The 25,493-nt window shown below is 45.7% G+C and overlaps 1 protein-coding gene across 38 annotated transcripts in view; it reads right to left on the bottom strand.

Annotated features, from left to right (window-relative positions):
- Positions 1-19,499: 19,499 nt before the first annotated feature.
- NRXN1 (neurexin 1) overlaps positions 19,500-25,493 on the bottom strand; it is an 841,287-nt gene continuing 835,293 nt past the window's right edge. For all 38 annotated transcript variants that reach the window (XM_064164260.1, XM_064164281.1, XM_064164259.1 and 35 more), the window contains one exon: positions 19,500-23,282. In XM_064164260.1, coding sequence (XP_064020330.1) covers positions 22,975-23,282 — 308 coding nt within the window. In that variant the 3' untranslated portion in view covers positions 19,500-22,974. The remainder of the gene's footprint in view (positions 23,283-25,493) is intronic.

Below are 25,493 nucleotides of genomic sequence, written 5' to 3'. Positions count from 1 at the left end.
TGTTTTGGGGTCTTGGTTTTTAATTGTTGGGGGTGGGGGGAGTGTTTATTTCTCTTCTTTACCATTTCACGGGTTAGTGAATTGTACTTGCACGTGGGAAACATGCAGCAGCCTGTTCTTGCTGGTAAAAGTGGCAAGACTCCCACAGGTTTCATTCAAAGTTTCAGGCTGTTAATGATGACTCAATCAATCAGTCAAGATATGAGAAGCTACAGAGAGAGCTGGAGCTAAAATTGGTCTCAATAGTCAGTGAGCTCATTAGTTCTTGGGTAGTTTCAGCAGTTGAATCAGATAAAGTTCTCTGGAACAGTGAAGAAAGATTCATAGAATACCAGTTTGGAAGGGACCTCAAGGATCACGGAGTCCAACCTTTCAAGCTAAGAATAGTTTAAATGAGATAGTCTAGCTGCTTCCCTAGGACTCTTTGGATAGGTATGTTTGGGAAGCACCATCACTTGGTTATTGTGCTGCAGGTCCTGTACATCAAAAGCTTCAGAAGAGCACAATGCAACAAGGTAGTGCTGGCTGAACACTAACAAAAGAGCAGATGTAGGAGAGCACACCAGGACAGGAGATGTCAAGGTGGCTAGGGCACCAGAGGAGATGGCTCCAGGTTTGTGAGATGATAGCCTGAATGGCCTTTTCAAACCCACAAGCACTGAAAGACTCAGAATGAGCTACCACAGAAAGATGACCTGATCATTTACACCAAAGTGAAACCAAAATCAAGAGCTGTGTGGTATACATAAACACAACAGGAGACCTTTCTCCTCCAGGAAGTACTGTGAGAATTCATTTATCCCACTTGCTTTTTATGGATGTAAGTTTAAAGGATGTTACTGATTCACAGATTGTGTTGGGTTAGAAGGGACCCTTGAAGGTCATCTCGTCCAAATCCCCTGCAGTGAGCTGGGACACCTCCAACTAGATTATATCATGCTACCAGTAAATGCTGGACACATTTACCTCCACAGTCCATGACATTATTGGAAACAGTGACAGAAAAAAAGTATGACTCACAGCTTTCTCTGAAAAGATCTATTTGAGGTTGTCAAGCTCTTATTTTTTTTTCCTCCTTAAACCAAGATCTTCTGTGCTAATTACACTGAAGCAGCCCAACAAGTTAGAGGAACAAATGCAAAATAAATGTTCATTTGCTCTGAGTTTCATACACTCACAAAGTGGTTTCAGCTGGAATGGACCTTCAAGATCATATAGTGCAATCCCCCTGGCATGGGCAGGGACACCTTCCACTAGAACAGGTTGTTCAATGTTTCATCCAACCCAGCCTTAAAAACCTCCATGGAGGGGGCATTCACAGACTCCCTGGGCAACCTGTTCCAGTGTCTCACCACCCTCACTGAAAGAATGTCTTCCTGATGTCCAGTCTAAATTTCCCTTTCTCAAGCTTCTGCTCTTTCCCTCTCATCCTACCACTACAAGCTCTTCTATACAGTCCCTTCCCAGCTTTCTTGTAGGCACCTTCAAGTATTGGAATGCTGCTCTAAGGTCTCCTCAGAGCCTTCTTTTCTGCAGGCTGAACAGACCCAACTCATTCAGCTGTCCCCACAGGGGAGGTTCTTCAACTCTCTGATCACCTTTGTAGACCCCCTCTGAACTAGCTCCAGCAGCTGCATGTTCTTATAATGATGGGACCCCCAGAACTGCACAGAGTGCTCCAGGTGGGTTCTCACCAGAGCAGAGCAAAGGGTCAAAATCACCTCCCTCATCCTGCTGGTCACATTTCTTTTGCTGCATCCCAAGGCATGATTTGCCTTCTGGGCTGCAAGCACATATTGCATTCCAGTTTCACTAGATCTGTTCCATTTTTTTTACAAAAGAGCTAAATAGTAATAGATAGCAACGAGGTACTGATAACATGGAAGACAGACAAGTTTCCCCTAAGGCATGAGTGTTTAGAACTAAGTGAAAACAACCTAAACACCGGCAAGGTTTACTACAGGTCCATGTCAACTGGGCCTGCTTGAACCAGATTACTGAATGCAGCAAGATCTGACTGCCATCAGCACATGTCTGCAGGTTTACTGTTATGCAGGGGAGCTTGTACTCTTCAATATTTTAAGATGAAAGAGAAAATAGCTTTAAAAAATAGAAGGAAAAGATGAAACTACACAAAGCTATCCAGCACTCTCTAATCCTACTGGCTGCTCTTGTCTCTTAGAATCAACCAGATTGAAAGAGACCTCCAAGATCATCCAGTCCAACCTAGCATGCAGCCCTGTCCAATCAACTAGACCACGGCACCAAGTGCCTCATCCAGTCTCTTCTTGAACGGTGCCAGGGACGGTGACTCCACCACCTCTCTGGGCAGCCCATTCCAATGCCAATCACTCTCTCTGCCAACAATTTCCTCCTAACATCCACCCTAGACCTCCCCCACCACAACTTGAGACTCTGTCCCCTTGTTCTGTTGCTGGTTGCCTGGGAGGAGAGACCAATCCCATCTGGCTACAGCCTCCCTTCAGGTAGTTGTAGATAGCAATGAGCTCTGCCCTGAGCCTTCTCTTCTGCAGGCTGCACACCCCCAGCTCCCTCAGCCTCTCCTCACAGGGCTGTGTTCCAGGCCTTTCACCAGCTTTGTCACCCTTCTCTGGACATGTTCTAGTATCACAACATCTGTCTCGAATTGAGGAGCCCAGAACTGGACACAGTTCCTCCCACCCCCAGGGTCTAACATTTTAAATGCTGAAGGCCATGTGGTTTCATCCAGACGCTGCCACAATCAGCTAGAAAGCATTTCATGATGTTCCAGTGATGCTGCTCAACGAATGAAAAGCTGTTTGCTTTCATCAAGGCCTTATCAACTTCCTAGTTTCAATCACTCTTGGAATTACAGGGCCGAGTGTGTACGTTCACAATTTTCATGCACAAAAAAGAGAATTGCTTTTTGTTGTGTGCCTCTCTACTCTCAGATGAGAAGACTTGCCATTGTTCTGTACACACCAGCATTCTGCCAGGCATTCATGCTCCAGAGAGAGGAAGATTTCTGGGAATTAAGATTAAGGCTCAGCAAAATTGCATGTGATGACCAGCTCTGCAATAGGTTTCTTTCAGGCAAAACAGAATGACACAGCATGGAGACTTCTGAGGCTTAAGCACTCTTTACATAGCTATCAAATGGTTTCTTTTTGCAGCAGCATCTCCTACCTCAGTCACTCCCAAGAGTTCTCTGATAAAGGACTGCGAAGGAGGAAGGTCACCTGGAGAGCAGGAAAGGGTCAGGGTTTATTCACTTTTCTGCCCCTCCCTACAAGAAAGGCATTGAGGTCCTGGAATGGGTCCAGAAAAGGAAACAAAGCTGGCAAAATGTCTGGAGAACAGATCTGGTGAGGAGCAGCTGAGGGAGCGAAGGTCCGTTTAGTCTGGAGAAGACCTATTGAAGTGAGCCCAAAGGAGGCCACAAAGATGACCTGGAGCACTCTCCTGTGAGTATAGGCTGAGGGAGCTGGAGTTGTGCAGTCTGGAGAAGGCTCTGGAGGAAGCTTAGAGCTGCTTCCAATACCTGAAGGGATCCTACAGGAAGGCTGCAATGGGACTTTTCATAAGGATGTCTAGAGACTGGACAAGGAGCAATGGTTTGAAGCTGAGGGAGAGTAGGGTTAGACTGAGTCTTAGAAAGGAGTGGTGAGACTCTGGAATAGGCTGGTCAGGGAGGTTGTGGATGCCTCGTCCTGTGGGGTGTTCAGGGCCATACTTTGAACAGTGGAGTCTAGTTGAGAGGTGTCCCTGCCCATGGCAAGGGGTTTGGAGTAGATAATCTCTGAGTTTCCATCCAACCTAAGCCATTCTATGATTCTCTCAATATCCACAACACGCAAGAGTTCAAAACTACAAAGAAAGCATGGCTAAAGAGTGTGACAGACCATGGTGAGCTCAGTCTCTCTTTCTGTTGCTTCTTAAGAAGGTAGAGAATTGCCTGGTTTGTTTCAGTTTGGCAAGAGTCAGTAATTCCATAATATGCCATATGATGATGAATTTGTCAGAGAGTCAGAAATCAATGTCAGAGAGCGTTAAACTTTCAAGTCAGTGAATTATTTAGGTCTCTCTCTTGAGCATTTTTTCCAGCCATGTTTTTGAGTGGCTAAGTGCATTTAGAGCACTAGCTGCTTTTCTTATCCCATGTCTGCATTTGTTTCTTTAATCTGCCTAAAAGTCTAGTTAGCTGCAGCTAAGGGTACAGACAAATACTAACACAGATGAGTCAGGGTGGCTTAACAAGTTGCCACCTGTCTCCTCAGCTGACATCATTCTCCATCACAGTTGGGGTTTTTTCCCCCCTCCCTGAAGTCAATGCAAAATGCAGGAGGCTCAATCTCATTCATTATTGCTTAAGCTAAGCCATACAACTCTTCTTGAGGCAATCCCAGAGCATGCACACATGGAAATAGTGTCACAGTTAATATATAATAGCTTTAACGAGCATCTGTATTTCAGTCCTATCCTATGGCCTTACTCCCATACAGCCTGGCACTGTACTTCAGGAATCTGGTTCTTCTTAGCTGCTCTGCTAGCTTTTATCCTGCTTTTGCTTAGGCAAAGACAACATGAAACTGTCCTTGACAGTGCAGTACTGCTCTATGGATCTGCTTCTTTCTCACCCTGTATAGAAGACAGAAGAAGCTGCCCCAATATCAGCAAGTGGAGCTAAATTAGATACAGTGTCACTAAGAGAATGCTTTGTGCTTGTTATTTTATCCCTCATTTCTTCCTAACCTCTCTTGCCCCAGGCACATTTTGCCCAGTACAAGTAGCTTCTCTGCTTGGAAACACGTTGGCACGATTTATAAAGCATTTCTGCCTCACAAACACTCGCAGGGACTGGGTCTTGGTAAATAAAATAAAACTTGCAGTCAGGTTTTTCAAAAGAGCTCAGCACATAATAGCTCACATCACTGCATGCTTTTGAAAGCTGAACTGCATTAAGGTGTCTGTGTGGGCTCAGAGTTTGAAATAACACAAATCCTGTATTTATTCTGAGGGTACCTTAGAAAGAAGAGAGATTTTTGTCTCTTTCATGGAGGAAGGAGAAGTGAAGGGCGGGGAGGAAAGAGGAAGGTGAGATTGCCCTCACTCTCAATATACCTTGTGTCATCTACACAGACCCCCAAAGGGAGCAGAGGGGAAAAAAAGTAAAGCAAGTCTGCTTCAGCAGGAAGCACCAGATCCACAAAGAGGACAGTCATGCTATCTTTCTCATGCAAAGACCTTTGACAAAGTCCTCTCCTTCACTAGGCATGGCCCTTTCTATACTGCAAAAATAGTTACCTGCTGTCTCTGCCTTAGACATCTCAGTTCCTAAATGAGAGATTCACAGAATACTAGGGAGGGACCAGTTCCAACCCCCCCCACTCCATGGGCCCCAGGGACACCTTCCACTAGATCAAGTTGTTCAAGGCCTTATCCAACCTGGCACTGAACGCCTCCAGGTAGGGACAAACCTTTGCAGAACAATGAAAACCAACCAACTAAAACCCCACAACCTCAGAGGACTGATTTAATTGCTGTAGATTTGGTTGACATCCTCACTTATTTTGACTTGACTTTGAAATATCTGAAGGGAGGCTGCAGCCAGGTGGGGTCTGGTCTCTTCTGCCAGGCAACCAGCAACAGAACAAGGGGACACAGTCTCAAGTTGTGGCAGGGGAGGTCTAGGCTGGATGTTAGGAGGATGCTCTTGCCAGAGACAGTGATTGGCATTGGAATGGGCTGCCCAGGGAGGTGGTGGAGTCACCATCCTTGGAGGTGTTGAAGCAAAGCCTGGATGAGGCATTTAGTGCCATGGTCTAGTTGACTGGATAGGGCTGAAAGCTAGGTTGGAGTGGACGATCTTGGAGGTCTCTTCCAACCTGGTTGATTCTATGACTTGAGGGTTTGTGAAGTATCACAGAAGCTTCTTTGTAAAACTAGGTGCTTTCCTATATTGCACCTACCCTGTTTACCTTTTAATCCCACCAATTCCATGCCAAGCAGATAGGCTGAGGGAGCTGGGGTTGTTTAGCCTGGAGAAGAGGAGGCAGATAGGCTGAGGGAGCTGGGGTTGTTTAGCCTGGAGAAGAGGAGGCTCAGGGGTGACCTTATTGCTGTCTACAACTACCTGAAGGGTGGTTGTGGCCAGGAGGAGGTTGCTCTCTTCTCTCAGGTGGCCAGCTCCAGAACAAGAGGACACGGCCTCAGGCTGCGCCAGGGGAGATTTAGGCTCGAGGTGAGGAGAAAGTTCTTCCCTGAGAGAGTCATTGGACACTGGAATGGGCTGCCTGGGGAGGTGGTGGAGTCGTCGTCCCTGGGGCAGTTCAAGGCAAGGTTGGGTGTGGCACTTGGTGCCATGGTCTAGCCTTGGGCACTGTGGTAAGGGGTTGGACTTGATGATCTGTGAGGTCTCTTCCAACCTTGGTGATACTGTGACTCTGAGCGTTTCAGTTCTGACGTGGCGTGGCAGAAGGACCCAGTTCATCTGTGCCTTGCTACTGTCAGCGCTGCGTGTTGCTGTAGTAACAGAAGAGTGCTTTACACCTTCAAGATCAGTGCTGCAGAACTGCTGATTTTTTAAATAAGGTTAAAAAAAAAAGACAAAAAGACCCTTTTGATTACATCTATCATTCTTTGTGTTGCAGTGCAGTAACAATAGAACTTTAATGTTCCCTCTGGAATAAAAATACGAGAGAGCAGAGCTTTTTCCATTGCACAAGGTTGAAGGAAGGGCTGAACTTTAAATCCCACTGACATGGACATACACTGCTGGGCTCAGTTTCGTGTTAGTACAATCACCACAAAAAACTGCCATGAAGCCTACAGAGTTATGTTGATATAAAATGCCTCTGAACACAGCTGGAATCCAACCAACTCAACTTCTCTGAAGTTGCATCATCTATATGACCATGGGCTAACCTGAAGACATATCCTGGCCCACTTGATACAGTAGTGTCTACCTCTGTGATGGCTTTGACATTTAGTAGTGGCCCAGTGGTGGATACAGACGTTTGGTTGTCACTGGAGCTTTGTTAACCAAGAATATCCTCTTTTTGTTCCTATTTTGATTTGCTACTGCATACACTGAGACAGTGGATTATTGTGAAGTTTCCTGTTCTTGAAATGTGCAAGTTCAGACTTCAGTTCTAAGTGAAATCAAAGAATCATAGAATACTAGGGGTTGGAAAGAACCTCCAGAGATCATCGAATTCAACCTCACTGCAAAGCAGGACCACTTAGAGCAGGTCACAAAGGAATGAGTCCCAGCAGGTTTTGAAGATCTCCAACAGCAAAAAACTACCCCAAACAAACAACAGCAGCAGCAAAACCCCCCAAAATCCCAGGAGGAAAGAGCTTATGCAGTTCCCTACACTTCAAAAACTTCTGGTGGATGATAGTTCGAGTAGTAAGGAAATATGGCTGTTCAGTGAAGATGCTCCTGCTGACAGTGTTCAATAAGTAGCTGAAAGAGAGATGAGACTCCATGAATCAAATTCAAGTGGAGCCCTGGGACCACTCCACAGCAGAGCCAAAAATCACCCATAGGGATGAAACTGTTGGTACTTTGTCATTGCTTCCAGAGGACTTCTGCCCTTACTCCCCCTCAACATATCCCACAGGCTGAGGTAGGCAGGCAGGCCTGGTGGATTTCCTGAGGAGCATGGCAAACAGGCCTGGGGCTCAGCAACCAGATTGCTCAGAGGTATCAAGCTGCCATTATACTTGCCAGCTGAAGCAAGAGCAGCTGCATATCTGCAGTGCCACAGAGCTGCAGGAGAAGCCAGGCTGCTGCTGAAACACCTAATCCACACTGAGCTCAGAGGCTACCACAGCCACACCACTACAAATCCTAGGCTGTCTTAGCTCCCTATCTAGCACTCATAACTGAGAGCACTGCAAATATACCCCAAATGTTTACAGAACTGAGGGCCTTAGCAAGGGTACAACAGAGGCAAAAATCTCATTGTTGATCAGAAGTATTGAGAGCTCCTGGGCTCTTCTCCTTTTCTCCTCCTCTTTATTTTCCCAGACAGTTACAACTACTGTGGCTGGTGACCTTCATCATTTTGCTGTTTCATCTTCTTATCACAAAGTCTCACTGTTGGATTTTTATTCCACTTTCATTATATAGCATCTGCCCAATTTCTGAAAACACTTCTGAAAATTGAAGTGTCCTGCTTGTACAGTCCCCATTTTGTTAGCCTGCATTATTTATTGCTGTAGCATCAAGGCTTTCAGATCTCGCCAGTCTGCTGAGCTAAAAAAGCTAGTTATGAAAGGCCCTTAAGGACTTTGCAGAAGTTAGCTGTGTATCCACACCAGCCTGGCATCCATTTCAGGAAATCAGATTGGTGTTAGGTTCTCTGGATTGCCTTTTCCATATTCTGTATTCAAGATATCTCTGCAGGCCCACATCTTTCCTCTCTGTCTGCCGTCCATAGCATATTCTAACACACTGATTTATTTGGGATGCTGCATAATTACGATGAAATCAAGGTGCAAGGTCCTGCATCTGGGTTGGGCCAACCCCAGGCACAAATCCATGCTGGGTGCAGAGTGGGTTGAGAGTTGCCCATAAAAAAAAGACTTGGGAGTGTTGGTTACTGAGAAGCTCCCCATGAGCCAGCAGTGCCCTCATACAGCCCAGAAGGCAGCTGTGTGCTGGGCTGCAGCCAGAGGAGTGTGGGCAGCAGGGCAGGAGAGGGGATTTTGCCCCTTGACTCTGCTCTTCTGAGACCATGCCTCAAATACTACATCCAGTTCTGGTGTTCCCAGCATAAGAAGGGCACAGAGCTGCTGGAGTGAGTCCAGTGGAGGCCACAAAGATGATGCAAGGGGCAGAGCACCTTTGCTACAAGGACAGGCTGAGGGAGCTGGGGTTGTACAGCCTGAAGAAGACATTGAGCGGGGGACCTTAGAGCTGCTTTTCATTACCTGAAGGCATTCTATAGGAAGGCTTCAGAGGGAATTTTCATAAGGGTGTCCAGAGACAGGATGAGGAGGAATGGTTTTAAGCTGAGAGAGAGAAGAGTTAGACTGGTTCTTAGTAAGAATTTCTTCAGTATGAGGGTCAAGAGGCTCTGGAATAGGCTGCCCAGGGAGGGAGGGTGGGTGTGGATGCCTCCTCCCTGGGGGTGTTAAGTCCAGTTTGGATGAGGCCTTGAGTAACCTGGTGTAGTGGGAGGTGTCTCTGCCCACAGCAGGGGGGTTGGGACTAGGTGATGTTTAAGGTCCCTTCCACCCTAAACCATTCTATGAATCCTTACTTCTAAACAAGCTTATGTGAACAGAGAATGTTTCTTTTTATATCTAGCAATCAACTTCTGCTAAAATGTAATAATAAAAATAGACATCAAGATGATTTTTGGAACTCAGGCAAAGCTTTTAAGCAGCCACTTAAGCACAAATATGGTCATTTGACAAGAATTCAGGCTTAGAAATCTTCTATCATCAGCCTGCATTGCCAGTCATTCATACCCACCACTCAGAAATCTAGAAGAATTAAGAGGGACTCTTCAGAATACATCCATGAGATGCTCATAATAACATGCAGTATGCTAGAGGGAAGTGTAATCACTCTGTAGTTAAAAGCAGCAATGAAGTTTCAGTTCTCATGGAAGTGGCAGCCTTCCTGCCTACAGAAGACAGAAGCAGAGAGCTCAGAAATGCAGCCCAGTCTCCTATGGTTTCTCATTATATTTTTAATATTGACTAAATCAGGACACTGGTTATGATTAATTCCTTTGCAGAAAAGAATTTATATGGGGGAAAAGTAGGTTAGAGAAGACTGTCAAAATACTGGGTAAAAGGATCACAGAACATCAGGGGTTGGAAGAGACCTCAAAAGATCATCCAGTCCAACCCCCCTGCCACAGCAGGATCACCTAGGGCAGGTCACACAGGAACACATCCAGGTGGGTTATGAAAGTCTTCAGAGGAGAAGATTCCACAACCTCTCTGGGCAGCCTGCTCCAGGGCTCTAGCACCCTCACAGGGACAAAATTTCTCCTTGTGTTGACTTGGAACTTCCTCTGCTGCAACTTGCAGCCAGTGCCCCTTGACCTATCATTGGGCATCACTGAGCAGAGCCTGGCTTCATCCTACTGGCAACTCACCCTTCACATCTTTATCAACATGAATGAGATCAACTCATCAGGCTCCTCCAAGCTAAAGAGCTCCAATTCCCTCAGCCTTTCCTCACAAGTGAGCTGTTCCAAGCTTTATAGCTCTGCCTTGGACTCTTTCAAGCAGTTCCCTGAGGTCCTTCTTAAACTGAGGAATCCAGAGCTAAACACAATATTCCAGCTGTGACCTCACCAAAGCAGAGTAGAGGGGGAGAAGAACCTCCCTTGACCCACTAGCCAGAGCCCTTCTGCATTGCAAAACCTGGAAGCAGATTTCCCCAAAGCCCAGGGTGGTGGTGGGATGCATTGTTCAGTGCCACTCTGCCTCTTGGAGAAGCAGTCAAGCCCAGCTTTACCACAGCCATTTCTTCCAGTTCATCCCCATCACCTAGAGCTCCCCAAGCACATTTCTATGAGTTAGTTACTGATCTCATGGTTGCTAACATGACTTCCTCATACAATGCCTATCTCAAAATGCTTCCATTTCTACCTCAACTTATTCAGAAACATAGAAGTGATGCTAGGAAGCAGAGATAGTGGCTAAAAAAAAGGAGGACCAGAATTTCAAAGACACAGAATCTTGTAAAAATAGCAGCAAGGCCTTAATATCTGCCAGCAATTTTCCTTTTGGGTACTCCATGTTAAAAACACCCCAGTTTGAACAGTTACAAACACACTGCTGTATAGTGACTCACTGGAAGTGTTTCAATGAGGAAGTTCTCTTTAGAATCAGGAGTACAGTTCTGAAGCAGCTCCAGCTGCTCCCACTTACTACACTTCCATGAACTTTCTGCTTTTGGCAGGCAGGGGTTGGACTCTGCAGGTCCTTTTCAACCTCTAATATTCTCAGAATCACAGAGCATTCTGAGTGAAAGAAATGGACATTTTCCAGATCAAATAAGAGGAGTTCCATAAATGCACCTTGTTCCACTGTTTGATCCATGAGACCAAACTACATCTGGGTCAAAGAGAATCCTGAAAGGCAACATGGAAGTCAAGGCCTTAGTATCAACTGCTTTGCTCTGCAAATTTACTCTTATTGGGCCATGCTTGTTGGTGAAGATGTAGCTGTAACTTCGGGTCAAATCTTGCTGTCCTTCCTTAGATAAAGTTATTAATACAGACAAGGAACTGGTCTAGGTAATGACTGCTACATTTATGCTATCAGCATTTTGAGAGACTTCCCTAAAAAAAGAGCCTGCAGATAGGTATAAATGAGCTCCCAAACAAATTTAGCCTTCGGGAAAGCTGAGCAGAAGCTTGCCTTTTCCCAGCACCATCCATCAGCAAATCAAGATTAAAATGAAATAATTACTTGAAATTGTTCTGCTTACTATATGAGGATTTGCTGGTGGCTACATTTAGCCTATGTCCAGGGCTAATCTAAAGCAGCTGCCCTGTCACCTGATCTTCCCCTTCCAGCAGAGAAAGCAGGACAAGGAGAGAAGACCAACAGGTCGAAACGAAAACATATTTAATGAAACAATGCCCAAACCAATACAAAGTATACAGAGTTACACTTACCTCAGCCAAGATATGGTAGTCACATTAAACCAGAAGGCAACCCTCAAGTGCAGGAAGAGAAGCAATAACAGGAAGAACTCAAGCAGGAAAACTTTGCTCTCCTCAAGCATCCCCTTTTAAACTGATTGTGATGCTTCTGGGCTGGGCCACATCTGCAGCCAATTCAGGTCAGCTGTGCTGTCTGACTCAAACCCATTAACACCTTGCAGCCCATGGCAGGCCTGGAATTCCGTCCCAGCAAAAGCAAACGAGCTGGACAGCACGAGACAAAGCCTGCTTGCGTGTTTGTGTTCTTTTTTAGGTTGTTTGGGTTTTCCTCTTCTATTTATGGAGGTATTTTTTTTTCCAAGCCTTGGACCTCTCCTGTAAACCACATGAAGTGAGTAAAAACAGGATAGAGGAGAGGAAGGCTTCTGGCCTTGAAATTCTGCACCTGTGTGGCTCCTCGCTTTGTATTGGTTGCCAGCAATGCCTGAATAGAAAGTAAGATCTTGTAGATGATGCATGGTGTGCAGGATCTGGTAACTACAGCAAGCCCTGCAGTTGTTAGCACAGCAACTCGTCTGCCAAGGGGGCTGACAGGCAGAGGTAATGAACCTGCTACTTCTCCAAGCATGATCAGCAAGGAACAAAACCCACCTGTGAGTCTGAAAAGCTGAGTAGCAGGCAGTAGCAGGGCGTCTGTTTGCATTACTTCCTTCCTTAAGCTTTTCACATCTCCACCATCTGAAGCCTGCCTCTCTCCCTATGCTTCAACAGAGCATGCTGCTGGATCAGTTCTCAGCCAATTCTCAAGTCCAGATCTTTAAGACAGAACCACAGAATTGCTTTCATTGGAAAAGACCTTTAAGATCATCAAATCCAACTGCTATCTAACTTGACTGTCTGGTGCTAAACCACGTCCCTCAGCACCACAGCTCTGCCTCTCTGAAACACCTTCAGGGATAAGGATTCAACCACCTCCTTGGGGGGCCTCTTCTAGTGCTTGGGAACCTTTTCAGACAAGTTTCCTTTAATATCCAATCTGAACCTTCTCAGCTGCAGCCTGAGCTGTTGCTCCTCCTATCACTTGTTACTAATAAGAAACCAACACCCACCTGGTTCCAGCCTCTTCTCAGGTAGGTGTAGAGAGCAATAAGATGTCTCCTCAGCCTCCTCTTGTCCAGGATGAACAACCCCAGTTCCCTCAGCCCCTCCTCACCAGACCTGTTCTCCAGACCCTTCTCTCAACCTGCTCCAGCACCTCAATGTCTTTAGTGTAGTGAAGGCCCCAAAACTGGGCCCAGTACTCAGGTGTAGCCCCATCAGTGCTGAGTGCAGGGAGCCAACTGCTTCCCCGATGTTTCTGGCCACTTCATTTCTGATCGAGGCAAGGATGCTGGTGGCCTTCTTGGCCACCTGGACACTCATTGGCTCATTTTCAGCTGGCTCTTGATCAGAATCCCCAGGTCTGTCTCTCCTGGGCAGTTTCCAGCCGCTCTGCCTTTAAAGCTGATGGGGTTGTTGTTACCCAAGCACAGGGCCCAGCACTTGGCCTTGCTGAATCTCCTACAGCAGGGCTTGCTGTACTGATCCGGCCTGCCTCAGTCCCGCTGTGGATCCCTCCTACCCTCAAGCAGGAGGCTGCTCCCTCCCAGCTGAACGTCACCTGCAGACTTACTGAAGGTGCACTCAATACCCATCCAGATCATTGATAAGAACACTGGGGAGAGCTGGCCTCAGAAAAGCAGGGCTAGGTGCCCTGCTGTGGGGCCACTGCGGTGCCCACGCGATGCTCCCAGCCTCCATGGCCAGGCCCTTGCCTCAGGCCCAGCACGGCTCAGCCTCCTTCTGGTGTGAAGCACAAGCAAGCACACCTCTGCAAGTGACACTAGGCAAACTCCACATTACAGTCCTAAACTCTTCGTGCCACTGCTTTGTGGAGGATCCTTTCTTTTCTCCTCTAAGGCATGTGGCAGCTAAGGAGAACCTGTCGCTGCTCCAGCTCCGTGCAGTCGCGAGCCCTGCAGTGCGAGAGCCTGGCAGCTGGATCCGCTCCTGTTTCCACGGCCACGCTGGGCTGGGGGCCTGCAGCCCTTCTCTCTTCCTCCTCACCATCAGCTCCCAGAACATCATCATGGCCTCTTCTCCCAGGCAACCAGCAGCAGAACAAGGGGACACAGTCTCAAGCTGTGCTGGGGGAGGTCTAGGCTGGATGTTAGGAGGAAGTTGTTGGCACAGAGTGATTGGCATTGGAATGGGCTGCCCAGGGAGGTGGTGGAGTCACTGTCCCTGGAGGTGCTCAAGAGAAGTCTGGATGAGGCACTTAGTGCCATGGTCTGGCTGACTGGCTAGGGCTGGGTGCTAGGTTGGACTGGATGAGCTTGGAGGTCTCTTCCAACCTGCTTGATTCTATGATTCTATGCTTGCCCGAGGATTGTGGCTCTGAAGGCCTCAGTCCTGCCACAGGTGTAGTTGCTGTGGGAGTTAAAACATTATATCTACCTAGAGCTATAGGAAATTAGACTCAAGGAGGAAGTTCTTCACAGTGAGGGCAGTGAAATTCTGGAACTGACTGTCCAGGGACATGGGCAAGGCAGACATTCAAGGCCAAACTTGACAGGGTCCTGAGCACCCTGATTGAGTTGAAGATCACAGTATCATCAAGGTTGGAAGAGACCTCATAGATCATCGAGTCCAACCCTTTACCACAGAGCTCAAGGCTAGACCATGGCACCAAGTGCCACCTCCAATCTTGCCTTGAACAGCTCCTCACCACAGAGGGGTTGGACAAGATGACCTTCCAGGGTCCCTTCCAACCCAATGCATTCTGTGGTTCTATGAAGCTCATATTTGGCCACAATAACCTCATGCAGCATCACAGACTGGGGCATGAGTGGCTGGAGAGCAGCCTGGCGGGGAAGGAGCTGGGAGTGCTGGGTGACAACTGGTTGTGCATGGAAGGCCAGTGGCATCTTGGCCTGTACCAGGAATAGTGTGGCCAGCAGCACTACGGATGTCATTCTGCCCTGTACTGGCACTGCTGAGGCCTCACCTCGAGCACCGATTGCGGCTCAGGGCCCCGCACTGCAAGAGAGGTACTCAGGTGGTGGAGTGGGTCCAGAGGAGAGCGACAAGACTGGGGGAGGGTTGGGCGGGAAAGGCTGATGAGGAGAGGCTGAGGGAGCTGGAGGTGTTCAGCCTGGAGAAGACTCAGCAGGGACCTTATCGCACTCAGCAACTACCTGCAGGGAAACTGCAGTAAGGTGGGGGTCAGACTCTTCTTCCAGGCCTTTAGTGACAGGACAAGAGAGCATGGCCTGAAGCTGCACCAGGGAAGGTTTAGGCTGGATGTTAGGAAGCACTTCCTCTGGAATGGGCTGCTCAGGGAGGTGGTGGCATCACCATCCCTGGAGGTGTTTAAGGAAAGACTGGATGTGGCACTTGGTGGCATCGTTTAGCTGATGTCGTGGTGTCAGGTATAGGCTAGATTTGATGATCTTGGAGGTCTTTTCCTTGGTGATTCTGTGATCCCAGCAGCCTTGTCTGAAGCACTGGCTGGAGGGCCACGGTCAGCAGAGACAATGCTGGGTGCTGCTCACTGTTCTCTGCTTGCTTTGTATTCAGGAATGTCCCTGGGACCCCATATGCTGACCCAACATTTTGACAGAGAATGACCTCAGGGCCTGTGGGAGTGAAAGTCAGGGCAGCCCTCTAAGGACAACATTAGGGACCATAAACCCCTCCTGATGTTCTTGCCCCTACAGTCCTCCCTCAGAGCACAAGCTGAGTCTGTCCTGGTGTACAAGGATTCCCTGTGCACCTCATCCAACACCCTGCCCCTGGGCACTGCTGCTGTGCATGGGAAGCACAAAGCTCAGGTGTGTGCTGCCAGCATCTGGACTATGTACAGCCATCATGCAAGAGACCTGGGCTTTCCTGAGCAGTGTGGGAGGTTCTTTGCCCTGCTGAGATCACACCTGCAATACTGTATCCAGTTCTGGGCTCCTCAATTCAGGAGAGATAGGGATCTACTGAAGAGAGTCCAATGAAGAGCTATGACAATGACTGAGAGACTTGAACATCTCTGCTGTGAAGACCTGGGGCTGTTTAGACTGAAGAGGAGAAGGCTGAGAAGGGATCTGATCAATGTCTATTGATCTGGGAGGGAGGTGCCAAGATGAAGGTGCCAGGCTCTTTTCAGTGGTGCCCAATGATAGGACAAGGAACAGTGGGTACAAGATGGAACACAGGAGGTTCCACCTCAACACAAGGAGACAATTCTTTACGGCAAAGGTGACCGAACCCCGGAGCAGGCTGCCCAGAGAGGTTGTGGAGACTTCTCCAGAGACTTTCAAAACCCACCTGAGCATGTTCCTGTGTGACCTGCCCTAGTTAATCCTGCCCTGGCAGAGGAGGGTTGCACTGGATGATCTCTGGAGGTCACTTCCAACCCCTAACACTCTATGATTCTCCCCCAGACCTGCAGCCATGCAGCCAGCTCCTAGCCACAGAGTTTGTTTTGTGTTCCACATGGCGCTGGCTGTGCTGCGGTGTGTTTTGGGAGCTGCTTGATCTCTCTCACAAAACAACCTTCTGTACTTCTCCCAGAAAATGGATTTTAATTTCAAAGGGAGAAGCAAGGTCTATCTGGAAAGAGCTGATTGGGTGGCTTGCAGCAGCTGTTCTGTAAACTGTGCCCAGTCCACCCCAACTGGAAGGTGCTTTAACAGCAACTGGATCCTCGTGCCTGAAAGAAGTGACAGGCAATCCCGTGTTTTGCCAGCCCACTGCATTCCAAACTATTAGTAATAGAAGCATTCTGCTCTTTATCATACAGTAAATGCTAACTGGCTTGTAATTGGACTCACTGGTTAAGAGCTCTGCCAATATGCCTGTGGTTATTTTTGGCTGTCCAAAATTCCATTTCCCTGTGTTAGTTGCTGCAGCCGCACCAGTGTGTTCACATTTTGATCAGCCGTGTTGTCAGCTCTTGTGCTTGCTGACAAATGAGGCAATGTCTTTATTTTTACCAAAAGGATGTTGTTAAGGATTACTGGCCTGGCTTTCTAAACTTCTCAAGTGTATGCCAGCATGAAATTGCTGTCTCTAAAGGCAATTTGCTGACTGAGAATCCCACCTTCTTAGAAACAAATCTGCCCCTCATGTCAAGCGTTTTTTTTCTTTCCAAAACCTGAGCCTACCACAGTTCAGCCCTGGCAGAAGAGCACTGTGGTATGGAAGTCTCCTTGTTCTGAACAACAAATGAAAATCACAGCATCACAGAATGTTAGGGGTTGGAAGGGACCTTGAAAGATCGTTCAGTCTAACTCCCCTGCCAGAGCAGGCTCACCTATACCAGATCACAAAGGAATGCATCCAGGTGGATTTGAATATTTCCAGAGAGAGACTCCACAACCCCCTGGGCAGCCTGTTCCAGTGTTCTGTCACCCTCACTGTGACAAAATTATTCCTCATGTTTCCATGAAACTTCCTATGCCTCAGCTTCCACCCATTGCCCCTGTCATCGGGCACCACGGAGAAGAGCCTGATCCATCCTCTTGGCACTCACCCTTTGCATCTTTATAAACACGAATATGGTTACTCCTCAGGCTCCTCCTCTCCCAGCAGCACAGCTCCCTAGTCTTTGCTCGTAAGTTGCTCAACACACTTATGAAAATTCTCTCAGCAGCCTCCCTTCAGGTTCTGGAAGGCAGCTCTAAGGTCCACCCAGAGTCTTCTCTTCTCCAGGCTGAACAACCCCAACTCCTTCAGCCTGTCCTTATAGCAAAGGTGCTCCACTCCTTGCATCATCTTTGTGGCCCTCCTTGGACACACTTCAACAGCTCTGTGTCCTTGTGCTGGGGACACCAGAACTAGATGCAGTACTGGAGGTGTAGTCTCCGCAGAGCAGAGTCAAGGGGTAGAATCCCCTCTCCTGCCCTGCTGCCCACACTCCTCTGGCTGCAGCCCAGCACACAGCTGCCTTCTGGGCTGCATGAGGGCACTGCTGGCTCCTGGGGAACTTCTCAGAAACCAACACTCCCAAATCTTTTTCTTGTAGGCCACTCTCAACCCACTCTGCACCCAGCCTGGATTTGTACCTGGGCTTGGCCCAACTCAGATGCTAGACCTTGCACTTTGACTTGTCGAATCTCACGAAGTTGTGGTTGTCTCACTTTCAAGCCTGTCAAGATCCTTCTGGATGCCAGGATGCCATCACTGCACTCAAGTGAGTCCAGCACACCACATAGCTTGGTGTCATCAGCAAACTTGCTGAGGATGCAGTTGATGCCACTGTCCACATTGCTGGATTATACCACTCGAAGACAGAAGCTGTTTTTCTCCAGCTATTCCTGAACTTCAGTTGTCTAAACTACTTGAGTCTATACCTAATTAAGCAGATGAATAAATCCCATTGCAGCCAAAGAAGCCATCAATATGATTAAAGGAGATGCACACTTAAATTCTCTTTGGACTTGAGACCCAAAAGCTTAACTCCATCCCCTGTGCAGCAATACATTTAGGCAACTTCAGACACTTGCTTAAATCAACAGGATTAGATGTTTGCTTGAGGTTATCCATGAATTTAAATGCCATGCTAAACAGGAAAGTATTCATGTAATGGATTAGCTCTGGCTGAAATGTTGCAATTATTATTTAAGAATGCTTTTAAGGATTTTTAATGCATTCATTTTCCCATTCATCTTTAAACCATCTTCTACACAGGGAAAATATCTCCAGTTTTCTGTTTCCACCCCATTATCTTACCTTCTGGCATCTTCTTTCCACTAAGAAAATCAAGCAAACAAACAAACAAAAACCCAAAACCAAAATGAATTGGTGGCAGAGGAAGGAAACCCTTTTTTGCAGTCACAGGGGAAATGGAACATCAAATTTTAATTTCTTGGGTTTTTTTGGGTTTGTTTTTAAAGAAAACATAGAAAATTTCCAATTAAGTAGAATCATAGAATTGGCAGGGTTGGAAGGGACCTCAAGGATCACCTAGCTCTAACCCCTCTGCTATGGGCAGAGACAGCTCAAACTAAGTTGCTCAGAGGCCCATCCAGCCTGGCCCGAAAAACTTCCAGGGATGTGGCTTCCATCACCTCCCTGGGCAACCTGCTCCAGTGTCTCACCACTCTTGTAGTGAAGAACTTCCTAACATCTAATCTGATGTTTTGTTCCATTCCTCCCAGTCCTATCCCTACCTAACAGCCTAAAAAGTCCCTCACCAGCTTTCCTGTAGTACTCCTTCAGATATTGGAAGGTCACCATAAGGTCTCCTTGGAGCCTACTCCTCTGCAGAATGAAGAGCCCCAGCTCTCTCAGTCTGTCTCCATAGGAGAGGTGCTCCAGCCCTCAGATCATCAGGTAGTCATGAAGTAATTCTCTGCAAAGCCAAACAAAGCATTAATGGAATTCATACTTATCTAACAGGGAACATAAGACTTGGAGAAGGTTTTCACTGTGCTGTGTACAAAGAACTGTGAGGCATTATTTCCTACGTACAAATGCCACACCCATTTACTCTTCATAGATTCATACAATGGTTTAGGTTGGAAGAGACTTTAAAGATCATCTAGTTCCAACCCCCATGTCATGGGTGTTTTCACAAGAAGGGGAGGCAGGTAATGCTTAAACCATCACAAACTCCCACTAGACCAGGCTGCTCAAGGCCTCATCCAACCCAGCCTCGAACATCTTCAGCACCCACAACTTCCCTGGGTAACCTGTTTCGGTGTCTCACCATCTTTCCTGTCAAGAATTTCTTCCTAATCTCCAGTCTAAATCTGCCTTCCTCAAGCTTCCATCCATTCCCTCTCCGTCCTTAAGATGAACAGGAACTCCAGATCTACGAGCAAGAGAAGAACCAAGGCAGGGTTTGTATTAAGAAACATTTTTATTAACAAAACAGTAAATTCCACTTGCTTAGCATTTCCAATAAATGAATAAATTGGCCTTGCAACAAATAAAAAAATGGTAAATATCTATCACAGAAAGCACTATAAGGTTAGGGGCATTGGGCCTCTCTTTGATGTCTTAGGGTTGAAAAGTTTCACAGGGTATTTAGTGTTTTGTTAAAAAAGGCAACACAAGACAGTCATAGAAATGAAGCCATCTCAGTCAGACAAATTAGGTTATTATAGAGAAAGGATCCAATTGCATGTTAGGTAGTTGGTTTATGTCTGTTTGTTTGCTGTTGCTGCTGGTTTTTAAACAGCAACCAAAAAAAAAAAAAAAAAAGGAATCTTAAATCCACTTGCTGGCACTTCTGATTACATCCATATTTGTTTTGTGGGTTTTTTCTTTTGTTTTGCTTTCTCTTTAGTTATTAAATTAAAGAGGAAAAAGGAGAACCTTCAGAAACAGTGTTAGCATCGTGTTTGCTGATTATAGTAGTAGCAGATCCTTTGTTTTTGATGTTTGTTTTTTTTTTTCTTTTTTTTTTTTCCCCCTTGATGTATGGATTTAGTTAAAGATTGATCTACTCAACTGCCTGGAAGTTGACCTGCCCATGCTATTTCATTAATGCAATCAATACCGAGCAGAAAAGACCATGGCATCTCACCCAAACCATATCCCGTCACATCTTGTCATCACATCGCTCTTTTCCTTCTCTGCATCTTCCAGCACTGAAATCTGACCACCACCTGGCTTTCAACTTCTTCTTTCCCCCCTCTCCAGCTGAAGTCTCTTCCTTCCAGCAATGACCTTTAGGATACCTGGCTGACCCTGCTGTTCCCTGAGTACAGCTCTTGTGCAAAGGTGGGAGAAATGGTGGGTGCCACAGGTGAAGAAGCATCTAGGAGATGAGCATCAGATGCATGTTGCGAACCTCCTTCTCATTGCTGTGTAAATGCTGATGAAAATTACAAACTGCTTGACAAAGGCAACATGACACACCTCGGTGTGGTGGGCAACCTTCAAGAAAGGTGTTTTCATGTCAGCTACATCTATTTTTAAAGTGCTCTGTCTCCCAGCTTGCTCGCTGTACCAGTTCCCAGCCATTCGCATCAGCTACAGCGTATAACACACAACAAAACGTTTTGTGCCTGCTGTTTAAAGCTGATTTTCAATTCCTCCTTCCTGTCTGCAAAGTGTGAACATCTATATCCCTCCCAGGAGGCCTTCCAATGATTTGATTGATTTCTGTTGAACTACCCTCTTCCTGTCTAATGGATTTCCCTTTGAACTTCTGTGTAAATAAAATGTTAAGCTATGATTTATTGCTGGGAACCTAATGAAATAATACTAGGAAAAAAAAAAATCTTAAAAAGTAATAAAAAACCCAAACCCCAAACCAACAAAACCCCCCAAAGTTTAGCATGTAAATTGCAGCTTCATATTGAATATGTTTAACTAAAATGCATTAATGTTTTATATCTGCAAGAAAAGCAACGTGCCGCTTTAAAACAGGGTGAACTCATCTTTGCCTGGTTCTGATGCCTTGCAAAGCTACACAGCCAACATAGCTAAAAATACTTCTTTTTCATAAGTCAAAATGCCCACCATTGAAAAATACCATCGTGCACCTCAACATAATTTCATTTTTTTTTTAGAGAAAGGGGTAAAATTCTGCAGTAGAATCAGCCTGGAAAATTAAACAGGTCTTTTGTTTTTAGATCTTTCACCACCCCATGCTGTAGTAGCTGTCACCTAATTGAATGCCAGATAAACACTATATGATACTTCCTAAGATTCTCAAGAAACTCCTCATTCTCATAATGTCTTAAGAACAAAGTTTCTGTAAGGCAAACCATGCTCTCCACTAGTGAAGCTTTGACTGGAAGCCAAAGGCCAGTTTGAACTCACTAAATATTTAGCTAATTAATGAAAATTGGCCACTCGGATCAACTTCATTGATGCATATCAGGAGCAAGAGATGGGGATAGGAAGGAGAAGACAAATTACAGTAGAGAGATATTTTTGCTTTCTAGTCCACTTCTTTCATACAAACTACTAAAACTCAACTGCAACAGAATAGAGGCTGTACAGGTAAGAAAAAATCTAGCTGACTCTTATATACATTCATACACATCCCCCTTAGAATTACCACTACACTGTAAATTAAAAAAAGAAAAGAGCTTAAAAAAAAAAAAAAAGAAATTAAAAGAAAAAAAAAAACATAGAAAGGGGAAGAAATCTTGGACAATTTTATAATGGCTGCAAAAAAAAATCAAACCCAACCTGAAGTATGTCTGTTGCTCCAGATGTCAGAAAACTCTCTATACCTAGCAACACTTAGAACATTGAGTTTACCAAAAATGGCTGAAGAGCAGATAATAGTTTGCATTTTCTATACAACAGGCTATAAAACATCACTTATCACAGTCCAGAAAGCACATATAGATGTGTTTTTTTATATAAACATATGTAATAACATATTAAGCGTGCATGAAAATTTCCCAATGATTGCATCTATGCCCTCGTTTGTTTTTGTCTTTTTTTTTTACCTTTTTTTTAATATATATATATTATTTTTATTCTTTGTTGTTGTTGTTCTTTTTTTTTGTTGTTGTTGTTGTTGGTTTTTTTTTGTGGAAATGTGCCTTATATTCCAGATTGTTTTTTTCCCTGTGTGTGTGGTTAGTTTGGTTTTGTTTTGTGTGGTTGTTTTTTTTTCTCCTGTTGTTGTATTTGAAAATAAGGCCTCCGTACTATTTTCCTCACGACCAGAAAAGGGGCTTTTTGAAAGTGTTTCTACGGAAAGTCTTCAGAAAAGCCAGCACTTTGTTTCAAATGCAAGTTTTCCAATCACTGCTTCACTGCACCAGAAGGGCAAACTCTTTGCGTTTGCTTGTTGAGTCACCACATTTAACGACAGTCTTCTCTGACAATAAGACTAACTTACTTCTCATGAAAGAGCTAGCACTTTGGCTAAATCCAGAATCATAGGTAGCTTCTTTTTGTTTCTTTCTTTCTTTTTCTTTCCTTTTATTTTTTTTTTTAAGTTTGGTTTTTTTTTTTTCTCCTGTTTTTTTTGTTTGTTTTAATTTGTTTCGTATTGTGCCTTGATGTTGTAGTAATACTCCTTGCTTTATGAGTGCGTGGTGGTCACCATTGTCTTTCAGAAATGTTCCAGCAACATAAAGACAGGCAGAGTAAATGAAAACACTGTGGATGGTAGGGAATTTACCAGCTCCTGTTTCTGAAAAACAAGAGCACAAAATGCTTGTTTTTAAAAACAGTCTTTCCTTTCTGATTGCATTCCCTGTCTGGTTTTGTTTTGTTTTTTGTTTGTTGGTTTGTTTTTTTTTTTGAATGTGCTTCATAAAAAGTAAAGTAAATAAGTTTGTATTATGTCTCAGATAAAATGAAGACTATTTCTATACAAGCGTTCTTTTAGCTGTTGGGATCAGACATAGTACTCCTTATCCTTATTTTTCTTGTTTTTGTTGGAGCTTTTAGCGCTGTTGGGCTGTTTCTCCTTGATCACAGCCCCGTTGGATTGTGCTGAGTTACTGATGTAGTTTCGACTCTCATCGACGTGGTAGGAGCCTTCGTCTCGATTCCTGTACTTGTACATCGCATACAGGAGGATGAGGATGCACAGCGCCGCCGCTGCCACGATCCCGACCACCATGCCCGTTGTGCTGCTGGATTCGCGGATCACTTCGGACGAGCCAGGGTACTCCCTTCCTCCTCCTGCCCTGGTAGGATTTGCTATAGGTAGATAATGAAATACGGGAGAGGTTATTGTTGAGTTTGCACACAGAGGAGTTAATCAAATCCTGCCTGCTACAAACATGCATCTCCCTCATTGCACTAGGTCAGAGCTGCCTGGAAATGTGTCCTGCTCTCCTGGTCTGAAAACACTTAGGTTTGGAGTCCATTCCATTTTCATGGCTGTCAGCAAAGCTTCATTGGGACCCTCAAAGATCATCCACCTGGAGTACTGCACCCAGTTCTGGAGCCCCTATTACAGGAGGGATATAGACGTGCTGGAACATGTCCAGAGAAGGGCCATGAGGATAGTCAGAGGGCTGGAGTGCCTCTCCTGTAAGGAGAGACTCAGGGAGTTGGGACTGTTCAGTCTGGAGAGGAGAAGACCCCAAGGTGACCTTGTTGTGGCCTTTCAGTATCTCAAGGGGACCCACAACAAAGCTAGGGAGGGACTTCTTAGAATATTAGGTAGTGATAGGACTAGGGGGAATTGAACAAAGCTAGAAATGTGTAGATTCAGAATGGATGTTAGGAAGAAGTTCCTCACCATGAGGGTGGTGAGATCCTGGAATGGGTTGCCCAAGGGAGGTGTTTAAGGCCAGGCTAGATGAGACTCTAGACAGCCTGATCTAGTGTGAGGTGTCCCTGTCCATGGCAGGAGGGTTAGAACTAGATGATGTTTGAGGTCCCTTTCAACCCTGACTGATTCTATGATTCTGTGATTTTGTCCTCCTCCCCTGCAGCCATCAGGAACACAGAATGTGATGGGCTGGAAGAGCCCTTCAGAGAGAATTGAGTACAACCCTCCTGCCAAACCAGGATCACCTAGGGATCACATCCATGAGGGCTTTGAAAGTCTCCAGAGAAGGAGACTGCACAACCTCTCTGGGCAGCCAGCTCCAAGGCTCCATCAATCTCACCATAAAAAAGTGTCTCCTCATCTTGAGTGGACCCTGCCTGGAGTACTGAGTTCAGTTCTGGTACCCCAAAATAAGAGGGACATCACACTATTTGGAGTGGGTACAGAGAAGGCTATGAAGATGCTCAAAGACCTGGAGCACCCTATAAGGACAGGCTGAGAGAGTTGGGGCTGTTCAGCGTGGAGAAGAGAAGGCTCCAGTGAGAGCTTAGAGGAGACTTCCAGTACCTGGGGCCTACAGAAAGTTGAGGGGGGGACTTTTTAGAAGGTCTTGTAACCATAGAATGAAGCACAATGGATTGAAGCTTTAAGAAGGCAGATTTAGACTGGAGATTAGGAAGAATTTTTTTTTACAAGGAGTGTGGTGAGACAATAGAACAGGTTGCCAAGGAAGGTCTTGGAAGCCTCTTCAGTAAAGGTCTTCAAGGCCAGGTTGGATGATGCCTTGAGTAACCTGGTGTAGTAGAAAATGTCCCTGCCCACAGCAGGGAGTTGGAACTAGATGATCTTTAAGGTGCCTTCCAATCCAAACCTTTCTATGAAGCCATAAATCTACACTTTCAGACTGTAAAGCCTTCTTACTAGGAATTATTGTGTTGTCTGGCACATTTTGTCCCCTCATGCAGCCACGCAGTATGAAAGCCTAATTCCAAGAGGAATTGCCAAGTGAAATGTTCACAGTACACACGTAGCTCCTGCTTGTCCCATGATCTCTTTTACTGCATTTTGCAGAAAGAGAGACAGATCTTTGTAGTGAATTGCTTTATGTGCCAAAAGTAGAGATGGATCTCCTTCCATAACTAAACAAGCACCATGGATGAAACCAAAGTGACCTGGCTCTGTGCAGTACTGCTCTGATCACACTAGCATTCCCAATCTCCTGAGAGGCTCTGTACCCCCAGCACTGCCAGCCTTGGCTAAGCTCAGGAGCACAAAGAGAGCAGTGAGTGTAGCAGGGTTTCCCATCCAGCAATGCAGAAAGCTCTCATTAAGCATCTGGGCTGGCTTACAGGAACCCTCTTACAAATTATTATGCATGGCTAAAAATGCAGTTGCCAAAGTATAAATGTTAACTAAGAGCATTATTAAGCACTACTTTTACTGTATATTGATAATGAAGACTTTATCAGGCCCTGCCTCCAACTAGCATTTTATTGAAGTGCACTGAAGAAAAGGGTCCTGCTCAAGGTAAGACACTATACCACATAATCACTTTTTTACACGGTAAATACATAATAAAATATAGCAATGGCATTAAATCCATTCAAGTTGAGCACCTCTGCTATGAGGAT

The sequence above is a fragment of the Pogoniulus pusillus genome, chromosome 25, assembly GCF_015220805.1.
Source record: "Pogoniulus pusillus isolate bPogPus1 chromosome 25, bPogPus1.pri, whole genome shotgun sequence".
Taxonomy (NCBI): Eukaryota; Metazoa; Chordata; class Aves; order Piciformes; family Lybiidae; genus Pogoniulus; species Pogoniulus pusillus.
Note: the sequence above shows the minus strand (reverse complement) of the source record. Positions and strands in the feature narration are given on the sequence as shown.